Source organism: Indicator indicator, chromosome 16 (genome assembly GCF_027791375.1).
Source record: "Indicator indicator isolate 239-I01 chromosome 16, UM_Iind_1.1, whole genome shotgun sequence".
Lineage (NCBI taxonomy): Eukaryota > Metazoa > Chordata > Aves > Piciformes > Indicatoridae > Indicator > Indicator indicator.
The window spans coordinates 18,984,112-19,006,100 of NC_072025.1; the positions used below are offsets into that span (position 1 = coordinate 18,984,112).

At 50.4% G+C, this 21,989-nt stretch overlaps 1 protein-coding gene across 5 annotated transcripts in view; it reads left to right on the forward strand.

The window, feature by feature from the left end:
• Positions 1 to 21,989, forward strand: part of NTRK3 (neurotrophic receptor tyrosine kinase 3) — a 250,744-nt gene that overhangs the window by 61,616 nt on the left and 167,139 nt on the right. For all 5 annotated transcript variants that reach the window (XM_054388351.1, XM_054388348.1, XM_054388349.1 and 2 more), the window contains 4 exons: positions 8,605 to 8,673; positions 17,853 to 18,010; positions 20,848 to 20,990; positions 21,551 to 21,692. In XM_054388351.1, coding sequence (XP_054244326.1) covers positions 8,605 to 8,673; positions 17,853 to 18,010; positions 20,848 to 20,990; positions 21,551 to 21,692 — 512 coding nt within the window. The remainder of the gene's footprint in view (positions 1 to 8,604; positions 8,674 to 17,852; positions 18,011 to 20,847; positions 20,991 to 21,550; positions 21,693 to 21,989) is intronic.

The window sequence follows — 21,989 nt, forward strand, 5'->3', positions numbered from 1 at the left end:
TTTTGAAAGCCCAGATGTCTTTGGAGAAGAGCAAAGGAAACTGCACACAGCAAGGGAGTGTAGTCCAGAGGGCCAGATCCCTGCATCTGATCTGCCTCAAAACATAAGGGACAACACTACCCACATCTGGTGCTGACTTCTCATCTGCACCATGCACTGAACCAAAACTGTGAGCAACAAGCTCCGAGGGGCGAGTCGTCTCCAAACAGAGCTGGGAGATGCCTCAGAATAGATGACTTGGAGGGTGTGGAAGCATCACGGGGCTGGAGATGGCCTTTATTAAAGTGGCCTCCAAAGTGTTGTGGGCTGAAGGCAGCAGCAGGAGGTGGCTTGCTGTGTTGGCAAGGGCGGTGGGAGGAGAGGCGTGGGGCTGATGTGCTGCTGGCGTTGGCCGTGGGAGCCGGGTGAGAGAGGCGTGGTGCCTCAACCCCCTCCTGCTTGCTCTGAGACTTCTGGTTTTGCAATCTGGTGTTCAAAGAACAATAGAGGAGACAAGCCCCTTCCACCTCCTTCAGCCCTGTCTCAGTGACAGCTGGGATTTTACAAATCAAGGTCATGCAGCTGGGAAATACAGAGGGGTTGGTGGCTTCTCCTCTGTCATTGTCCCTCCTGCGCCTGTGGAGTGGCAGGGTCTCTTCTCCTGTGTCACTGATCATGGTCTCTTGCTCTCCACTGGTGCAGGATGGTTGGAGTTTAGGAAATTATTGCAAATTCTGGCTCCAGTCCTAGAACAAGAAGGAATTTGTGGGGAATGAGATGATCATCTGTTGGGACCTGCTGTGTGATGTATGCCTTACAAGGCACAGCACAGTGTCTGTGAATGTGATGAGAAAGGAGTTAATTACACTGCCCAAACCTGCAGGGGGAGATTGAACCTTGGAGTCCTTCCAATTCTGCTGGGTTTGGGGTCAGTTAAAGACCTGGGTGGTGTTAAGGTGTTGCTTGAGGAGCAGAACTGTAGGTGATGCCAGACCATGGCTGGAGAACCTCTGTGAACTGTCTTATTCCTCCAGAGCACCAACACTGAGGTCCTGGTGTTGAGCCAGGACAGGGAACATAAATGGCCTGGATCAGGAATAGTGTGGCCAGCAGGAGCAGGGAAGTCGTTCTGCCCTGTACTCAGCACTGGTCAGGCCACACCTTGAGTACTGTGACCAGTTCTGAAAGAAAGATGTTGAGTTGCTTGACCGTGTCCAGAGAAGGGCAACAAGGCTGGTGTGGGGTGTGGAGCACAAATCCTATGAGGAGAGGCTGAGGGAGCTGGGCGTGTTTAGCCTGGAGAAGAGGAGGCTCAGGGAAGACCTTATTGATCTCTACAACTGCCTGAAGGGAGGCTGTAGCCAGGTGGGGATTGGTCTCTTCTCCCAGGCATCAGCACCAGAACAAGAGGACACAGTCTCAAGCTGTGCAGGGGGAAGTTTAGGCTTGAGCTTAGAAAGAAGTTCTTCACAGAGAGAGATTGCCCATGGGAATGGGCTGCCCAGGGAGGTGGTGGAGTTGGCATCCCTGGAAGTGTTTAAGAAAAGCCTGGATGAGGCACTTAGTGCTATGGTCTGGTTGATTAGATAGGGTTGGGTGATTGGTTGGACTTGATGACATGCTGGAAGGTATCCAGAGAAGGGCCACAAGGATGATCAGAGGGTTGGAGCACCTCTGCTATGAGGACAGACTGAGAGAGTTGGGGCTGTTCAGTCTGGAGAAGAGAAGGCTCTGAGGAGACCTTCTTGTGGCCTTCCAGTATTTGAAGGGGGCTACAAGCAAGTTGGGGAGGGAATTTTAAGGGTGTCAGGGAGTGATAGGACAAGGGGGAAGGAAAAAAAACCTAGAAATGGGTAGATTCAGATTGGATGTTAGGAAGAAATTCTTCCCCATGAGGGTGGTGAGACACTGGCACAGGTTGCCCAGGGAGGTGCTGGAAGCCTCATCCCTGGAGGTTTTTGCAGCCAGGCTGGATATGGCTGTGAGCAACCTGCTGTAGTGTGAGGTGTCCCTGCCCATGGCAGAGGGGTTGGAACTGGCTGATCCTTGATGTCCCTTCCAACTCTAACAATTCTGTGGTTCTGTGATCTTGAGGTCTCTTCCAACTTGGTTGTTTCTGTGTAAATGGGAGTGCTGCTGGCAGCTATGAAATCTCAGTGACCAGTTTGCCACCGTGTCCCGTTCTGCTAACTCTGCTCTGCAAGGCTTGCATGTGCTTGGCATTACTTGGTGCTCTTGCAGGCTCCATCTCAGGTGTGTCCTGCTGAGGCTTTGTGTTGAGCTATGAGAGGTTTCAGTTGAGTCTAACATTTGCAGAGCCTGCCTTGTGGGCAGCCTGTGCTGTCAGAGCTTTTGGGACTTGCTGGGGTAATTTTAGCACCTTCATTAAGGGAGGACAGTACATTTTTCCCTTAATGAGCAAAGCTGCTTACTAAACAGGAAAGGGAGGGAGAAGCAGAGGGCAGGGCTGGTGATGGGGACTGTTTTTAGAGGTCATTGGAGTTATCTGACAGGGACAAACCCCAGAATGACTTTACAACCTTCCTCTGGTTCAAACCCAAAGCCTTAGCAGCTTACTCGCTGTGGAGAATGAAGCCTGGACGGAGCTACCCCTAAACCTACCACAGCATGTGAGGCTGCTAATGTTTTCCTTTCCTATGGCCACTAGCACCTAACCAAGGCTGCAGAGAGCTGTGAGGTGATGGGAAGCACCCCTTGTGCCCAGAGCACAGGGCATATCAAGGGACTTCCACGTGGTGCCATCATCATACCCAGCACAGTTAAGAAAGGGCATCTTGCCTCTCATTTCTGTGCTCCCTCAGCCCCAGCTGCTCTGCACAGCTAATCCCTCCCTGCTCAGGATTTTCAGAGTGGCACCATGTTATTAAAATGTGTGAAAAACTTCTCCCATGCAGAAATAAATGTGTCAGGTTGGGAAACAAGGGCGAGTGGAGGATGGAGAGATGTGTGGAGGAGGGACAGGTGCAGAGGGTACCACCCCAGCAGCAGCCTTTCTGCCTTTGCATTGGGCTGAGCTGCAATAATGTAGCTTTCAGTTTAATTACAGGGGCTCCTGCTTGGTGGTGTCATTAGCTGAGGTAACTGGCTTAATTGAGCTGAGAAGAAATGGCTTTAATAGTGGCAACAGTTTTGGCTGCTGGGTAATTGAGGGAAGAAGACGTGCCAGCTCCTTTTGCACCCAAGTCCCCTTGTTCTGGGCTGCATGGATCCAGACTCCTGTTTTCATCCCACACCCACACATCCCTTTTTTTAAATACAGGAATTTGTTCAGCAGATGTACCCCCCTGGCCCCAGCTGTCATTCATATGCTGGGTCAAAATGGCAATGGGCATCTCCCCTCCATTGCTGCTCACCAGCAAGGTCTCCACTCTGGTCTGAGGGAGCTGTGGGAAGAGCATGCAGGACACAATGAGTCCCCTCCTGAAATGGAGGAGGAGGAATGGATGTAGGGAGGGGGTAAGAATTGGGACTTTGCTGTCACTCAGCAGTGACAACCTGTCTTTGAGGTGTGTGTGGGGTTGTTGGTGAGGAAGGCTGGTGCAGACATGGTGTGATGAGCCACCTGCAAAGCAGGAGGCTTAGGAGTGCTGCTGGTGTGGCAGCAGGAGACAGGAGTGGCATCCAGCTTGAGTCAGGAGTGGGTTTGGGTGTCTGCTGCCCTGGAGCTGGGCCAGGTGAGCTTCAGCCAACTCCTTCTCCCTACCCAACTCCTTTGAAACCTGCTCCAGAGGCGAAAAGGGCCCTGGCAGCTATTTCTAAAGACTGCTTCCATGGAAAACAACATCTTGTGAGTGATGGAGAAAAAGTCCTGTGGCAAAGCAGCAGCTTGAAGATGTTCCAGGAGTGCTGCTGGTGGGTTTGTCCTGAGAGAGGCAGGCTTCTGTCTACTGTTGAGAATCATGCAGGGAAGGCCTTTTGCTTCCTTCCCTCCCCTGTTTCCTCACTATGTGATGTGCTGCTGTATTTTATTGCAAGTGGAGCTGATGCAGAGACTCCTCTAAAGGTTGTCTGGCACGCTCTGACACAGGACTGCTTCCTCTTTCCTATCACTCTGCCAAATTTTAATTGCTCAGGCTGAAGTTGTCTCTGTTGGATGTCTTTTCCTGGCTGAATTATTATTATTATTATTTATTTCTAGTTACAAATAAAACCCCTCAGGCAGAGGAAGGGGGGTGAGGGAAAGCAAGTGGGTCAGGGAGCAGGGACTGGCACTATCCAGCCAGGGGCACAGGGGAGTGGAGGTTCTGGTCACTGCAAACAACAGGGATTTCATAGAATGGTTCAGGTTGGAAGGGACCTCAGAGATCCTCTACTCCAACCTCCCCACCATGGGCAGGGACACCTCTCAGCCAGACTCAGCTGCTCAAGACCTCATCCAACCTGGCCTTGAACATCCCCAGGCAGGAGGCAACCACAACCTCCTTGGGCAGTCTGTTCCAGAGTCTCACTCAGACTGAAGAACTTCTTCCTCAGATCCAGTCTAAGCCTACTGTCCCTCAGCTTCAAACCATTTGGAGATGCTAACAGCCTTTGAGCCTTGGAAACAGAGGTGGGAAGGCAGAGCAGGCAGCTGGAGCTGGGAAAAGATTGGTCTTGGCTGGGAGGGCCTTGTTTTTTCCCACTTTTCTCCCCTTTTATACTCCACTGGGAAACTCAGAGCACACAGGCAAGATCTGAGCATGGGGACAACTTCAGGAGAACCAAAGAGTTGCTGCAGAGTGCTGGAGCTCAGTGCTTCAGCCCTGGAGCAGTCGTTGAACCTCCTGGTGCTCAGGTACCGTGGTACCATCTCTCCTCACACCCTCACACACTGTCCTCCCTGGGAAACCTGCTCCATCCTGCACTGGGTGGAGCTGCTCTGGAGAGGATCAGTGCTGTGCAAGGAGGTTTCTCTCTAGGAGCTCTCTCTCTCTTGCAGCAAAAGTCAGCAGGGGTACTCTTTGCATGGGGAAACCCAGTCCTGACGTCTTTGACCTTTGGAGTTTCCCTGCCTGAAATGGTGCATTTTGGATGGGTCTTTGTGTGTGCCTCCACTTCCTGCCTCTGTGCTGAGCTCAGGGAGCTTTGCAAGGACCTTTCTGACATTGTAAAGTGTCCAAGGTGTCTGTTTCCAGCTCTAAATGCTTTCCTGCCCCTGTGTCCTGGTCAATCTGAAAGGGTTGATGCCTGTCTCCCTGACCAGCCTTGTGGAGGTGATGGTCAGGTTGAACCAAACACAGGCTTTGCCCTTTGAGCCCAGAGTCTCCTGCAAGACATCTGCAGGTGAAGATCCATCTCCTAGTTGCCTAAATGCTTGCTGTGGGCTGCTGTCTGGGGGAGGGTGGAGGCAGTAGGAGTTGGTTTCCAGGGACTGTAGGAGCTGAGGAGTGGAGAACATCTGCCTGGCAAAGCTCCTTACGTTAGTGAGGATGTTTCCTTTCTCCATCTCTGTGTCCTAAATTGTAATCAGGCTATTTTTGAGTCCCTTATTTGCGTGGCAAGCCTGTTTTGTGTGTGGTTTGTTTTTTTTTTTTCTCTCTTCTCTTTCAGAATCCAATTTTCTCTTGACATTTCTGCCTAATGTAGCAAAACATGACCTTTGAGAAAGGACATTCCAGCAAGATTCACTCCCTCCTCTGCATCTCTGCCTCTCTCCCACATCTTGCTGTCTCTCATGCATCCCTCTTTTCCTCTCCCTTCATCTCAGGGGGTGGGGGGTGGGGGTGGGGTGTGGGGGCCTTTACTGTCTTGCTTTCCAGTAGCAGCAAGCTGCTCCTTCTCCTCCTACTTTTCGTCTGTCTTTGCAAAGTTTCCAGGTGCTCAGTGCCTCCAGGGTGGTTAAAAAAAAAAAAAAAAAGAGGGAGTTTTGGCAATATTTTTATTTTCTCTCTCTTAGCTCCACCTGCTTCTTTTTTTTTTGCCACCTTTCTGAACTTCTTTGAATCATAGAATCAACAAGATTGGAAAAGACCTCAGAGATCATCAAGTCCAACCTATCACCTCATGACTAATTAAACCATGGCCTCAAGTGCCACATACAATCCTTTTTTGAACACCTCCAGGGAGGGTGACTCCACCACCTCCCTGGGCAGCACATTCCAAGGGCAGATCACTCTTTCTGGGAAGAACTTTCTCCTCATCTCAAGCCTAAACTTCCCCTGGTGCAGCTTGAGACGGTGTCCTCTTGTTCTGGTGCTGGTTGCCTGGGAGAAGAGACCAACCCCCTCCTGGCTACAACCTCCTTTGGTAGTTGTAGAGGGCAATAAGGTCTCCCCTGAGCCTCCTCTTCTCCAGGCTAAACACCCCCAGCTCCCTCAGCCTCTCCTCACAGGGCTGTGTTCCAGACCACTCCCCAGCCTCATTGCCCTTCTCTGGACGTGTTCAAGTGTCTCAACATCCTTTTGGTGTGAAGCAGAGCAGGAACTGAACGATGCAAGAGCTGTGCCATCATGGTGTTTGGGGTTATTCCTCTGCTAGGTTCTTGGATAGCTTCTGGGAGGAGAGTTTGCTGCATCAGCTGCAGGCTTCTCTGCTCCTAACTGTGGAGTTTTGGGCTCCATGGTCTTGCATGGGAGTAGGTGAGGCAGGCTGAGGGAGCTGGGGTTGTTCAGCCTGGAGAAGAGAAGAGCTAATAGAGGCCTTCCAGTACCTGAAGGAGGCTACAAGAAGGCTGGAGAGGGACTGTTTACAAAGACCTGCACTAATAGGATGAGGGGCAATGGTCTGACATTAGAGAAGAATAGGTTTAGGTTGGATGTTAGAAGGAAGCTCTGTACCACGAGGGTGATGGAACACTGGAATAGGTTCCCCAGGGAGATAGCTGAGGCCTCATCCCTGGAGACATTCAAGATCAGGCTCAACAGGGCTCTGGGCAGCCTGATCTAGTTGAGGATGTCCCTGCTGACTGCAGGGGCTTTGGACTGGATGACCTTTGGTGGTCCCTTCCAACCCAACCCATTCCATGATTCTAAGCTTTTCCCTTGCTGGTCCCTGGGCTGTGCCCTCTGCATTTAGCCCACATGTTGCTGCCCTTCCTGCAGCCTGCTGTGAGGCAACAAAGGAATCTCTCATCCCAGACCCTTCTGCTTCAGACCTGCACAAGCAGGAGCCACTCCAGGATTTGTTTGATTGGTTTTAGTGTCTTTCTGCAAATCAAACAGGGACTGTGGGCTGAGCCCAGCATGGCTGTGCTGTCCATGGTCACATCTGTGCCACCTTGTCCCACACCTTCTTTCTGTCCAGCTGAGCATTTAATGAACCTCCAGGTAGTTCATGCTTCCAGACCTTCATTGGTCTTGCCAGCAAGCAGGGCTGAGGCAGGAGGGCATCTGCAGCTTTGCACTGAGCTGCCTTGCCTGCCTGTAGATGGCTCACAGGGGGAAGGGAAGTGATGTGGCCAGGGCTGGATTCAGCAGAAGATGCAAGGCAGAACCTTCTGTGTTTTCTGGAGACCAGCACAGATAAGGGAGGATTTGAATTTCTACCAGAGCTTGAGACCACCCATTCCTCTGCTCACCCCATGAGCTGGTCTATGAGCTAGTAGCCCTCAGGCTGGCCAGGTGTCCCCAGGAAGGCTTCCCACTGCAGAAAGTGTTTCCTTACCTTCTCATGCCTTTAGAAACCCAGGACACTTCTCTCCTTGCTGGCTCTGCCCTAAGCGTTTATTATTTCCTCCCTTCCCCCCCTCTTATTTTTAATCCTTTGGTTGCTTTTACACTCTTTCATCCTCTCAGCTGAAGAGGTGATGTCTGCTGGGCTGCAAAGCTCTCTCAGGTAGAGGAGATTTATGTTTCTGCAAGTTTGAGCAGATGGAGAGAGGGATGGGGAGCTGTCGGCTGCTGTAGGGGCGATACCCCGGGGGCAAACAGCACACAGCTGTAGAGGGACACTTTGAGCACACAGCTCCTGCAGCTCATGTGACAAGACCACAGGTACTCATCCTGCTGTCATCTGAACATCACTGTTACTATTTTTAGCATTTCTACTTAATTTTTCTTGCTCAAGTGATTAAATTAGAATTGTTCTTTTTGCTTACCGTTGGTCGAACCCCAGGTTCTTTTCTGCAGAGGGTGGTAGAACGCTGCAACAGGTTGCTCAGGGAGGTGGTTGAGGCTTCATCATCCCTGGAGATATTCAAGGTGAAGCTCAAGAGGGCTCTGGGCAACCTGATCTAGTTGAGGATGCCCCTGCTGGCTGCAGAGGGGGTTGGAACTGGATGACCTTCGGTGTGGTCCCTTCCAACCCAACCAATTCTATGACTCCTGAACAAGAACCAGCCATACCTCGCCGTCTTTGAGTTTTACTTTTCCTTTCTGAATATTGCAGTAGGATATAAACGATTTGCCTGCTTGGGAGGAGGAAAAAAAAAGATAAAAAACAAATAGAAAAAGAGAAATTTCCACTTGGGTTTGTCCTCATTAAAAAAAAATCTCTCATCATGAAGTCTAAGCTTGGGTCATAAACTGCTTGACAGTCTCCCTGTCGAGGAGGACGATGAGCACTGCAGAGGCAGTAGGGCCACATGCAGGAGGAATTATTTACCATGACTTCTTTTTCTTTCCCTCCCCCTCCCCCCTCCCTTCTTCTTCTTCTTTTTTTTTTTTTTTTCCCCTTGTCAATTTTCAGAGACCTCTCTGGGAACCGGCTCACCACTCTGTCATGGCAACTCTTCCAGACCCTGCGACTCTTTGAACTGTAAGTCCCCACCCTGGGAGGTATCTCCTGGGAGGAGAGAGGGGAGGCTGAGAGGAGGAAGGATGATTGATTTCCAAACAGAGCTGTTGGGGTTTGGTTGTTTTTTTTTTTTTTTTTTGTTTTTTTGAAGCCTATGAATAATTGCCTAAAACTCCAGTGGGCAGCACCATCCTTGGGAGGGTTTGCTGGGTATGGGAGCACCAGAGCAGAACTGCTTCTCTTTTAACTTCACAGCAGCTGGCTAATTAATGTCAGGATGATGAACAAGTCATGCTTGGGGTAGTAAACGGTTGACTAACTCTGGGAACACATTAGAAGCACTTAGAGGCCTGATTTCCAGTGAATCTCCTCCAATACTTGCTCCTCATCTGTGGCAAGGTAGGGCTGACTGTTTCTCTTCAGCTGATGGATGTCCTTTGTAAGACACCCCTGCTCTTGAGGTGAATGCCTCCCTTGCTCTTTAGCAATTGAGGCACCTCCCAGCTCCTATGTGGGAGATGAGATAGTGTCTCTCCTGGGGCACTGGTGGCCTTCAGCCTGCTGAATTATTGATGGAGCATTCAGTGCTGTGCTTGGAGAATAAGTGGACACGAAATCAATGGAGCGTTGGCCTGCTGACCTGTTTTGTTGAATTTTAGAAAGAGTTGTTTGGTAGGGATATATAAAAAAAAAAAAAATATATATATATATTTAATTATATGTAGGATTTGTCCTGGAGGGTCTTGGGAAGCTCCATTCATCCTCACTGATGATCAATAGAGCTGTAAGCCAGAAGTGACTTATGAAAGAATAAAGGCAGTCTTTCAAGTGGGAGTAAGTGCGTTATCAGTGGTGTTACTGCAGCTTATTTTATTTCTATCAAGTTGTTAAATGAAAAAAAAAACCAAAAAACAATTACTAATAGTGATATTAGAAACCCAGAGAAACACCCTTCTGATGGGGGCACTCTGGCTAGCAGAGTGAAAATGCTGAATTTGGAATTTGTCTGCTGGCTGATTACAGCTCTAAATATTTTATTTTTTTTTACACCCCCCCCCCCCCCCCTCCCAGCCTGGCTCAGGTTTCAGCTTTAATAGCATGAGTCATTTGTATCCTTAGACCTTTACTTATTGTCATTGCACTGTCTGGCAAAACTCAGATGGATGGTTGGGACCCAAGAGAGACCTGAGAGTGGAGGAGTGAAATGGGTCTGCAGTCCTGAGCTGGAGGTGCTGGGGCTAAGGGTGAGCCTGTAGATGAATGGGAATGCTTCCAGCAGGACTCCTTTGCTTCATTTGGTCACATTTTGTTTCTTCAGGCATACCTCCCAGGCCTGCCCCTCCAAGTCAGGCTCAAAAGACCAATGCCAAGCATGAAGGAAATTGAGAGGCTGCTGTTTTGACAGCCAAGGTGTCCTTGTCCCCACCTAGGTGTTCAAAAAAGGATTGGATGTGGCACTTGAAGCCATGGTTTAGTCAGTCATGAGGTGCTGGGTGGTAGGTTGGACTTGATGATCTCTGAGGTCTTTTCCACCTTGTTGATTCTATGATTCTATGATGAAGAATGCACCTCTGTGTGGTCTTGCTGTGCTGATCCTGACAGGGAAGCTGGTGTGGCTTAGAGGGCCCTTGGTTCGTGTCAGCAGAGCCACAGCACCCTGCAGGCTGGCAAATGGGAAGGAGCTGAATGACTTGGCTCTGGCTGGAGCTGTGCTCAGAGCAGTTTTCTTGGAGACAACAAACCCTGATTGATGAGAGAAGAAAAGCAGCTAGAGATTGGAGACTGCAGGGCTGCTTGGTGGGGAAAGGTGGTGGGGTGGAAAAGCAGCACTGGTGTGATGAGTGGTGTCTATGGTGTGCTGGGGTGAGGCTTGGCACTGGACCTCTTCTGTCATCATACTGCAGAAGGGGTCTTGGCAAACTACCCCTGGCAGTGGCTCTGGATCAGGTTACACCTCCAAATCCATGTGCCTGCAGAGTCTGGCTTGCTGTTGGCTGGGCTGGAGTCAGAGCCCAATCAGGTTTATCTTCGCTGAAGAATTGCTTTGTCACTGGTGCCTCCTGACAAATAATCCTCTCTGGCCACCTTGACACAGAGGATCCTCCATCCGTGGGAGCACAGGCAGGATGGTCAGCACCAGAGTAACAGCATGACTGAGGGAGCAGCAGCAGATCAAGAGAGGTTCTCCTCCTCCTCTGTTCTGCCCTGATGAGACCTCACCTGGAATATTGCATCCAGTTCTGGGCTCTCCAGTTCAAGAGAGACAGGGATCTGCTGGAGAGAGTCCAGTGGAGAGCTACCAGCATGACTAAGGGATTGGAGCACAGCCAGATGAGGAGAGGCTGAGAGCCCTGGGGCAGTTTAGTCTGGAGAAGAGAAGACTGAGAGGGGATTTAATAAATGTTTCTAAATATCTGAGGGCTGGGGGTCAAGAGGGAGGGGACAGGCTCTGCTCACTTGCACCCTGGGATAGGACAAGGGGCAATGAATAGAAACTACAGCACAGGAGGTTCCACCTCAACATGAGGAGGAACTTCTTCACTGTGAGGGTCCCAGAGCACTGGAACAGGCTGCCCAGAGAGGTTGTGGAGTCTCCTTCTCTGGAGACTTTCAAGCCCTGTCTGGCTGTGTTCCTGTGTGACCTGTGCTGGATTCTCTGGTCCTGCTCTGGCAGGGGGGTTGGACTTGATGGTCTCCAGAGGTCCCTTCCAACCCCTAACATCCTGTGAGCCTATGAGGATGCTGTTCCCCAAAGTGTGATGGGAGAGGAATGCCTGAACTGATACCCACTGGCATGTTGGTGTTAATGAGGCAGGGAAATGTCAGCAGTGCCCTTCCTTGGGGCAGTGAAACTGTCCTGCTGAACTTTGGATCTTGAGAGGAGACAGCCTGAGGGTGTAGCCTGAGCTATGGCCTCTGACTAATCCTTCACAGAAAGATGTTGGGAATTCAGTTAAAACCATTTTATCTCCTGTGGGGTGGTCCTGGTCCTGAGTGCTAGAAAGATGGGACCTGTTGAGGAGGAAAAGCAACTCTTCAAGACGGTGAGAAATTAGTAATGAATGTGCAAAAGTGGGAAATACTGTATTTTTTTTAGAAATGCAGAGGATGGGTGAGGAGAAGACAGTTTTTTGGCACACTGAGCTCCAAGAAGACTTCCAGAATCTGGGAAGGAGAGAGAATTCATGGCCCACATAAAGAGGGTGTGAAGCACTGGTGAAAGTTAGAAAGGGAGTTGCAGACTGACATCAGACAAGGACTTGAAGCTGAGCCAAAAACTCTCTGGAAAGGAAGAAGGTGGTGAGCAGCAGAGAGCAGAAGCAATGAGCCTGAGGAAGGCAGGGTGAGCAGCAGCACTTGCACGTGGTCCTGGAGAGGCCAGAAGATCCCAGGGAAACCCAGATCCTGGCAAGACTCTGCTCTTCTCAAGAGGGTTAAGCCTACAGAGAAGGTTGATGGCACAAATGGATGCAGGTCTGCAGCGTGGTTCACCCCTGCACCTTATTTTGAGTAGCAGTGCCTCAGGGCTACCAAGCAGCTGTGGAGCCAGAGGGTGGACAATCATCACAGGCAAATGTGCAGCTTGCAGTGAGGTAGCTTGGAGCTGAAGAGCATGCAGGAGGGGAAGCAACATGAGGATCATCTCCAGGGAAGTGCTGGGAGGAGAGGAACTACAACTGAGGTGACATGGAGATTGCCAGGGAACGTGAGACCTGACAAAGCCACTCACTGTGAATGTGGGAGAGGGAAGAACAGGAGACTAATGGGAAGATCATGCCACACTATGGGAGCCTGGGGCCTGGAACAGCTGCCTGGTTGTATTCAAGGCATCACAAGCTTGGGAAGATGGGGCTGCTTCAAAGCTGAGTTGCTTTTCTTGTTCAACAGAGCTGAGATATTTTGCTTTTTAAAATATTTTCCCCCTGCTTGACTCACTGAAGAAAGGATGGCAAAAATGAGGCAGGCTTCCAAAGAGTATTATCTTCCTCCTCCTGGCCAGAAGCAAGGCTTGGAATGGTTTTCCAGTAACTTCAGCCCTAATTCCCACAGCACAGGCTGACCTTGACCAGCAGGGCTCAGGCTAATGTGTGCAGAGCTCTCCTAAGTCCGAAGCTGGGTGTGCACAGGGAAGCATCTAACACGTGCAACAGCTCATAAACATTGGACTTAGAGCCTTTCTTATCCAGAAGTCACAGCTGGTTTCCTCTGTCATCTCCTTGGCTTCCTTTGTCCTGTCCTGAGAGAGCTCAGGGCTGACATTTCGAGAAATTCCTTCCCAGAAAGACCTAAGGCTCTGGATCCAATTACATCTCTGGTTGTCTAAAACCTTCTAGTCCTGCCCATCTTGCCACTCTGCCCAGTCCAGCAGCAGCTCTAATACCAGCAGTCCCTGCCAGCTTGCCCTGCAGTAGCTTTCTACAGTGCTACACAGCAAGAGGCTTTGGAGGGGGTGGGGGACAGCAGTGTCCCTCTTAACCCTGCAAGTCCAACTTCACATGGTCTGTGCCTCTGGGTTCCAGACTTAAGGCCACCACCAGCCACGCTGATAGAGCTGTAGCCATGCAGTGGGTACCTGCCTGCTGTCTGCATTAGCTGACCCAGCTGTCAGCTTAATCCTTCCCTTTCTACCCCATCCTGTTCTGGCAGGGGTTTGGAAATAACTTGGGTCTGGCTGGACTGCTGTGAGAAGCCCTGGTTCTGGGGAAATAAATAGAAATGGAAAACCAAAATAGGTTTTTGCTCTGCTGGATGCCTTTTTGTGGTTCTCAGGCACGGGGAAGCGGTCTGGGTCCCCAGGTAGGAGAAGTGTTTTAATTGCCAGTGCATGAAACCTTGGCAGCAGCTTTATGGCAATGAAAAGAGACAGGAGAAGTGTGGCAAGGATCTCCACTGCCCTGTGAGATGCTGTAGCTGCAGACAGCTTTGTTTTAGCTGATGGCTGGGGAGGCATGGGACAGGGAGTGTCTCATTTTGTTGCCTAGCTTAAATAAAACCCTGCTCTGTGTATGCGTGAGGTCCTGCCTGTCCCAGCACATACTGGGATGTTGATGACATCCCTTCTCCAACACTGGTCCACCCTTTTGTAGTGTCTCCAAGCAGTTTTGGGAGCCAATGGATACAGCTTTCTCCAGGGAATAAAGCTGGGCTCAGTCAGGCACCTGCAGCATCGCTGTCTCTGGAGAGCTGCCTTGGTGACCTCATGGCTGTAGGGTTTCAGCTCTGTCATCACTTCCTTGAATGAGTGTGGGACATGATTGTCTTGGGCTTCCTCTGCCCCAAACACCAGCTCTGCACTGAAGGGGCTGTGCCTGGAGCACCTGAAGGGAAGTTGTAGTCAGGTGGGGCTCAGGCTCTTCTCCCAGGCAGCTTGTGACAAGAGGAGAGGGCATGGCCTGAAGGTGCACCAGGGGAGGGTTAGGTTGGATGTTAGGAAGTGTTTCCTCATGGAAAGGGGAATTAGACACTGGAATGGACTGCCCAGGGAGGTGGTGGAGTCGACATTCCTGGAGGTGTTTAAGGCAAGATTGGATGTGGCACTTGGTGACATGGTCTAGGCAATGTGGTGGTGTTGGTCATAGGCTGGACTTGATGATCTCAGAGGTCTGTTCTGGCCTCAATAATTCTGTGCTTCACATGGGGCTGACGGATGTCTCTGGCTCCTGAGCAGATTTGTTCCCTATTTGGGCCAACTCCTTGGTGCAGGAGCAGCTTTGCTTGTGCAGAGAGAGCGCCCAGCTCTCCTGTGGCTGTGGTCCTTGCTGTTACTCACAGGCTGTTTCTTCACTTTAACCAAGGCCTTCAGAAGGTGTGGGAGTGTGCACAGTTCCTGAGTGCCTGTAACCAAGCAATGCTTTGGCAGCATTTCCAGGCTAAGGGTTTACTTGGTCTCTCCCAGGAGTAAGCTGTGCTGGATATGTCTCACGAGAAGGAGCCACTTGCCTCCCTCCTCCCTGTGACACTCTTGCAGTGACCTCTTGGCTGTCCTGCTGTGTATTTCAGCACCAGCTTTTGCCCTTCCTGCTGTGATGGGAGACACCTCTGCAGCCTGTGCTGATGTCTTCTGGTCTGATGGTGGGTTTTGGCCAAATGGTGCTTTGTTGTTCCTGAGGTGTTTCTCCTCCTTACAGAGAATGGAAAATACGTTTCCCCTAGCAAGCAGAGTCATAGGCAGTAGAGATGTGGTACAGAAGTTGTGGGAGAAAGAGTTGGAAGGAGCTGCAGATCCTAATGATCCCTGTAAGGGAGGTGGGCAGAGGGAAAAAAGGGAGGTCCAGGTTTTGGCCAGATGCAGGACTGGAAATCTCTGTGCACCTCTCCAGAGATGGCAGGGCATCTTGCATGGCAGGGCAGGCACCAAACAGGGAGGGAGGGCAACTCCTGCCTGTTAAGAGTGCTTCTGCAATGAGTGTTGGGGAAAATGGGTGTTGCTTGTACACACTGTGCCATGCCAGCTGCTGGTGGCCCTTGGCACATCCAGCTGGCGCTGATGGAAGTTAATTTGTGCAAACCCCTCTCTGGGGGTCTTGCTTAGAGCTCCAACACTGAGGTTGGGGTAGGTTGTGGGTAAGTTCTGCTCTGCCATCCACTGCTGCTGTATTATTCATGGCCCTTCATGAATTAGCAATGGGTCAGGAATGTTGATCTCTCTTACTTACAAAGCTGCCCCTAACTGCTAGGACTGCAGCACTCCCTGACAGTCCTGTTTCATCAGGATGTTTGCAGTGCAGCAGAATTTCTTGCCTGCTGCCTCTGAGCTCCTCCAGCTGCCTGAGGGATCCCAGCATACAACTCCAGTTGCCTGCTCTGCCCTTAGCTGAGTTCATGGTTCTTACCTTCTTGGAACAACAATGTGCTTTTGAGGCCAAGAGAGCCAATGGGATCCTGGGATGTGTATCAAGAAAGGTGTCCAGCAGGGCTAGGGAAGTTCTTCTACCTCTCTACTCTGCCCTGGTCAGACCACACCTGCAATCCTGTGTCCAGTTTGGGGCTCCCCAGTTCAAGAGAGACAGAGACCTGCTGGAGAGAATCCAAGGGAGAGCCAGGAGGATGCTTAGGGGACTTGAGCATCTCCCCTGTGAAGAGAGACTGAGAGCCCTGGGGCTGTTTAGTCTGGAGAAGGGAAGACTGAGAGGGGATCTGATCAATGTCTATCAATAGCTGAGAGGTGGGTGTCAGGAGGAGGGGGCCAGGCTCTTTTGGGTGGTCACAGTGATAAGCCAAGGAACAATGAGTTCAGACTTGAACACAGAAGATTTCAGCTCTACATGAGGAGAAACTTCTTTCCAGTGAGGGTGACAGAGCCCTGGAACAGGCTGCCCAGGGGGGTTGTGGAGTCTCCTTCTCTGGAGACTTTCCAACCCCAGCTGGATGCATTCCTGTGCAGACTACCCTAAGTGATGCTGCTCTGGCAGGGGGGTTGGAGCTGATGATCTCTTGAGGTCCCTTCCAACCTCTGATATACTGTGAGACTGTGATACCCATGTACCATCTCCTATGTCCTGCTGGCAGCAGTGACCTTGGGAGAATCCAGAGGAGAATGTGGTTTCATGGCCATGCTGAAGAGGATGCAAAGCCTGTACGGTACCTACTGCAGTAGGCAGGAAATGTCTTGTCACTCCAGTCCCACCAAATTACTGTGCTAATCTGCTTTGCTCTGTTAAATTCACTGCTTTGGCCTTTTGAGTTGCTTGTCTGAGTCTTGTACCTGTCTTGCAAAGGTTTGCATGCTTTTGACAGGAAAGGAATGAACTAATGAAAAGCCACAGAGTGAGGTCCAATTTGGTGTTTGCTCTAAAAATAAAGGAGGAAACAAAAAGTTAGGTGACATCTTGGTTTATGAGAAGATTCAAACTGTCTCCATTAGGGTTCAGATTTAACCCCCTTGGGTGCTGGCAGAAGATTCCATTCTCTTCCTCCTCCTTTTGCAGCTCTGTATTGATGGCAGAGCAGCTGCATGTTTGGAAGGTTGTTTCCCAATCCTTTCAGTTGGTGGAATTAATGTTGTGAAAGCAAGCATGAATTTTTCAGGAACATGTGGAGCAGACCAGAAGAGCAGCTCCTGCCTTTGCCTATATGACAGGAGGATCTAGCAATGGTTTGATCTTTGGAGCTGCCTTTCTGCTTGTGGATGACTGAGCTCACCTTCTGCAACTCCTCTGCTCCCTGCTCTCTTTTGCTTCACAGCTAGATGGGGAAGTGTTTTGCTTTTCAGACTGGACCTCCTCTTTTCTCAAGTTGCTGTTGCAACCCTCCTTAGGAAACCCTCCTGGCTGAGCACTGTCTCCCTGCTGGGACCTGCCCTTCATGTATCTCCAACAGAGAGCTATAGAGAGCTTTAAAAATGCAAATGAAATTGTTAATAGGTGGGAAAAATCAATTATAATAAACATTCCTGGTATATAAACTACATGTAACTGTGTTTTAAATGAAGTACATTAAAGGCAGTGCTTTTTTTCCTTCCATTTCTCCTGGCCAGGTCAGCAGGGTCTCTGTGCAGTGCTGTTTGATTTGATTAAAATGCATTTATAGCCTGTTCATTAGCTCATGTCCTGGGTCACCAGGAGGCTGTGTTCCTACAAGGTACTCAGGAGAAGAGCTGCCAGCTTCACTGAGCACTTGTAGGGGCTGGAGGTGCAGGCTCTTGGACCTCCACTGAAGTGGGATTTGAAAACCTGAATCAATATTTGAGGGTGGTGGGGAGCTGCCTGCTCCTTTCCTGTGGGATGAACGTGCTGGGTACCAGGAGTGCTGTGGGAGCAAGCTGCAGATGTGCAGGTCTTGTGGTAAGAGATGTTGTGTATATGCCTGGCTCTGGACAGCCTGATCTAGTGTGAGGTGTCCCTGCCTATGGCAGGGGGGTTGGAACTAGATGATCCTTGTGGTCCCTTCCAACCCTGACTGATTCTATGATTCTATGCCTGTGCTGCCCTGGGAGATACAAAACCTTGTGTGTGTGTGCATGAAGGAGGCTGTGTGAAAGCTGGGTGTGCAACCCCTGCATCTCTGGAGACAGCAGAGACATCAGTAACACGTGCCAGCAAACCCCAGGCAAATAACATGCAGGAGATTCTCCCTTAGCTCTAAAGGGGACCTTGCAGCTGCGTGGTTGCTGTCTTCCCTGGGGAGCCTGGAGCCAGGTGACAGCCCTGCTCGTCCTTTCCCTGCCCCACCACCCTTTCTCATGCTCTCTCTGCCCATAGGAAACTAGAGAGGAACCCTTTCAACTGCAGCTGTGACATCCGCTGGATCCAGCTGTGGCAGGAGAAAAGCGAGGCCAGCCTGCAGTACCAGGACCTGTACTGCATGAACGTGGATGCAGGCACCATCCGTCTGCAGGAGATGAACATCACCCAGTGTGGTAAGGACTCTCTTCACAGAGAGAGTGGTTGGCCATTGGAATGGGCTGCCCAGGGAGGTGGTGGAGTCACCATCCCTGGAGGTGTTCAAGAGGGGATTGGACGTGGCACTTGGTGCCATGGTTTAGATAGGCATGAGGTTTAGGGTGACAGGTTGGACTCGATGATCTTTGAGGTCTCTTCCAACCTTCTTGATTCTATGATTCTATGACTCCTGGGGCCAGGCAGGGGCACTGCCCCCTCTGGCACCCCTACTTCAACCATGTGCTTGGGGGAACCTGGGGTGGCAGCATCTCACCCTGTGGGGAAGTTTGTGGAGTCAAAACGCTGCCTCTTGGTCAGTGTGGGGCTGCTGGTTGTGTGTGTGAAGAGATTGGGGGATTGGGAGTGTTTCTTGCCCTGATTTGGGGCAGTTTGTGGATTCAAAATGCTGCCTCTGGTTCAATGTTGGGAGTTGCTGTTTGTGTGTGTGAAGAGACTGGGGGATTGGGAGTATTTCTTACCCTCACTTGGGGCAGTTTGTAGATTCAAAATGCTGCCTTTAGGTCAGTGTGGGGCTGCTGTTGCTGTCTATGTGAAGAGATTGGGGATTTGGGGCATTTCTTATACTGATTTGTGGAAGTTTGTGCATTCAAAATGCTGCCTCTGGGTCAGTGTGGGGCTGCTGGTTGTGTGTATGAAGAGATCGGGGGATTTGGGCCATTTCTTACCCTGATTTGGGGCAGTTTGTGGATTCAAAAGACTCTCTGTGGGTGTGTGTGGGGCTGCTGTCTGTGTGTATGAAAAGATTGGCTGATTTGGGGCATTTCTTAGCCTGCAGTGTCATTGGTAGTGATGAGCCTGCATGAAAAGGGATGTGTTTCACCTTGCTCTTCTTCTGTCTAACGGTTTATTGTTACAAGACACTGCCACTGTGTCTTTTGTAATTACTCCTAGGAAATACATCTCTCTATTCATTTGCTTTTGTTTTGTTCTTCTATTATTTTTTTTCCTTCAACTGAAAGCCCATATCTGTAGGGAAGAGGCAGCAGTGACTTTATATCTCTTTCTCTTCCCGGCTGATGTTTAAAAGAGTCTTGTGGCCCCAGGAGCAACATGAGGCATGTTCAGAAATTATCCTTTTCTTTTCCTCCTTCACCTTGTTCACACATCAGCTGTCTGTTCAGTGTCAGTTCTTGCTCTGCTATTGCCATTAAGGGAAAGCATCCCTTGCAGGGGAAGGGGAAGGAGTTGCACCTTCAGCAGAACAATTAAACTGCCTATATGCAAGCGGCTGTCAAACTTGCAGGCTAGGAAAAAAAAAAGAATCAAAGAGCAAACCCAGATATTTTCTTTTTCTAATGATTGTTTTCTGTTCTAGGAATGTGGGGGTTCGTTCCCTGTAGCAGTAGCAGGCAAACAGCACAAGCATTTGGATTTGCATGGCTTGGTTATTTATTTATTTTCCCTCAAGTTCATGATGTCCCCTTTATTAAGCTCTGGAAACTGGCCAAAGCGTGCCTGCATGTGGATGGACTAAAAAGATTTGAGTGTGCTGTAATTTCCTTCCCACATGGGAAGAATATAATCTGCAAAGATTAAAAGAAAAAGGAAAAAAAAAAAAACCAACAGAAATCCTTAGGGATCAGGGACAGGAGAAAAAGGTGACCCCATCAATGGTGGCATTAGACTGTAGGGGACAGTGGGTGCTGATTTGAGAACCCAAACGTGCTGGTGTGCAGGGTGAGCATCTCCTCTGCCCTCTCAGTCTCCTTGAGAGCAGGGAGCCACACTGATCTGCTTGCCTCTAGAGGGAGAGTCTTTTTCTTCAAGCTTTAAGAGGACTCAAGGGATGTTGTAACAACAGCCCATTTGTCTTTGTCCTTTGATTCTGAGGGCTGCTGTAGCTTGGTGTGGCTCAACGTGAAGTGACCACGCGCGGCCTTTTAATCTTCTCTCTGTTGCTCCTTGCTCACCTGTGCAGCTTTGCCAGACCTTGGCTGCTGCCTTGTTTCTTCTGGCATCCCCCCAGATGAGCCCAATGGTGTTACTCGCTGGTGGCAAGGAAAGGCTGTGTGTCCCTGGCCGTGGCTTTGGGTTGTTGGGATGGATGCTGTGATGGGAGCAGACTACTGCTCAGCTCCTCCCTGCCCTGCCTGGTCAGTTTGTCTCTATGAAGAGCCCAGAAGGCCTCCCCTGTGCAAGAAAGCTGTTTGCCCTTCATGCAACCAGTTCTGTCTGGTTTTGTGTTGCAAGGATATTTGGCACCTGTGATGGCAAGGGAGGAAGTGGTGTAAATCAGAGGCACCATAAATCAGTGGGTTCCTCTGCCACCACCAAGGAAGAACAAGGGCACCTTTTATTAGGAGAGCTGCAGTTAACAGAAGGACACATCCTGGGTCATCTTCTCTTGATTGTTATAAATCAGAGGGACATTTTCCTCACCTGGAGTGCTGGGTGCTCTACCTTGTCCCCAGAGGTGGGAATGTTTTGCATCCTCTCCCAGCACTTTCCCATCCCAGATGACTGCCCTGGAGCAGCTACTTTGGGATTAGCAGAGATGGGAATGGGGGATTACTTGAAGGGAAGGGCAGTCAGAAGTGGACACTAGCTTTTGGAATTGAATGGGATGGGAGGCTCTGTTCAGCTTCAGTGTCTACATTTTCCCTTCTCTCCAAGACCTCTCCTTCCCTCCGTTGGGCAAAGCCATGCTGTTCTCTCCTGCTACTTATCCCAAGGTGCTGGAAGCTGATTTTTTTTTTTTTTTTTTTGGTGGGGATCTTGGGTCAACACATGTCCTGTGGTTGGAAGCAGCAAATTCTGCTGCACACCTGAGCACCTTGGTGTTTGGCTCTCCTAGACCTCCCTGAGATCAGTGTGAGCCACGTGAACCTGACGGTGCGGGAAGGGGAGAACGCAGTCATCACCTGCAACGGCTCTGGCTCGCCGCTGCCCGACGTCGACTGGACCGTGGCTGACCTCCACTCCATCAACACACACCAGGTGGGGGCTGCTGGGCTCCAGTGCTGCCTTGTGCCCAAGGTGGCAAGGGCAAGACGTCTACCAGGGGTTCCCCAGATCTCTCCAGAGCAGAGGGTCAAGTGGAGGGATGGTGGAAGTGAAATGATCCTATCCAAGGGGAAATTGAGGCTGTGCTCTACCCACCTGAGAACACTTGAACTACCTGAAAGCAGCAAACCCTTCCTTTGGTGTGGCTGGAAAGTGAAGATGAGATAGCTTTGTGTCTCAGGGCTCCCCAGCTGAATTGATTCATGTCTCCTGCCGTGGAACTCCCTCAGCTGTAGCTGAAACAGGCAGCTCAACAAGCTTTCCGAGGGGCAAGCCCAGCTTCCCTGTGCTACACCACCTTGGCTCTCTCCCCTCTTTAAGGTGTGGTGTGTTAGCACACTAGGAAACATCTCCTTTCACACAGATCCTAGCTGCCCTTGGACTTTGGGGAGCCTCCTCACAGGTGGAACACTGTGATCCTCATGTGCTGAGGGCTGGGGAGAAAAGGAGCTACCAGAAGCTGATTTCTGTCTCTCTCTCTCTGGGATTTTTAGACCAACCTCAACTGGACCAACGTTCATGCCATCAATTTGACCTTGGTGAATGTCACCAGTGAGGACAATGGGTTCCTGCTTACCTGCATTGCTGAGAACGTGGTGGGGATGAGCAATGCCAGTGTGCTGCTCACAGTCTACTGTAAGTAGCAATGGAGAGACCTTGACTGTAGAGAGGCTGGAGGGCTGCCCTGGGAGCTGTCTGAATGCATGGCCACTTGCTACCTGGTTTGGTGGATGAGGATTAGGAGCTGAGTGCAGTGAGGAGGAGGATCCCTGCACAGCTCTCAAGTAGCTGTATTTTTGCTTTTCTGCTGCTTCCATTAATGCAGAAATGAGCCCTAGGGCAGGGGAGGAGCAGTGGTGCCACACTGGTGGTGGATCTCTCTCCACTCATCTCTTGGGAGACCCAGTAGGGGAAGGAAAAGCCACAGTGGGA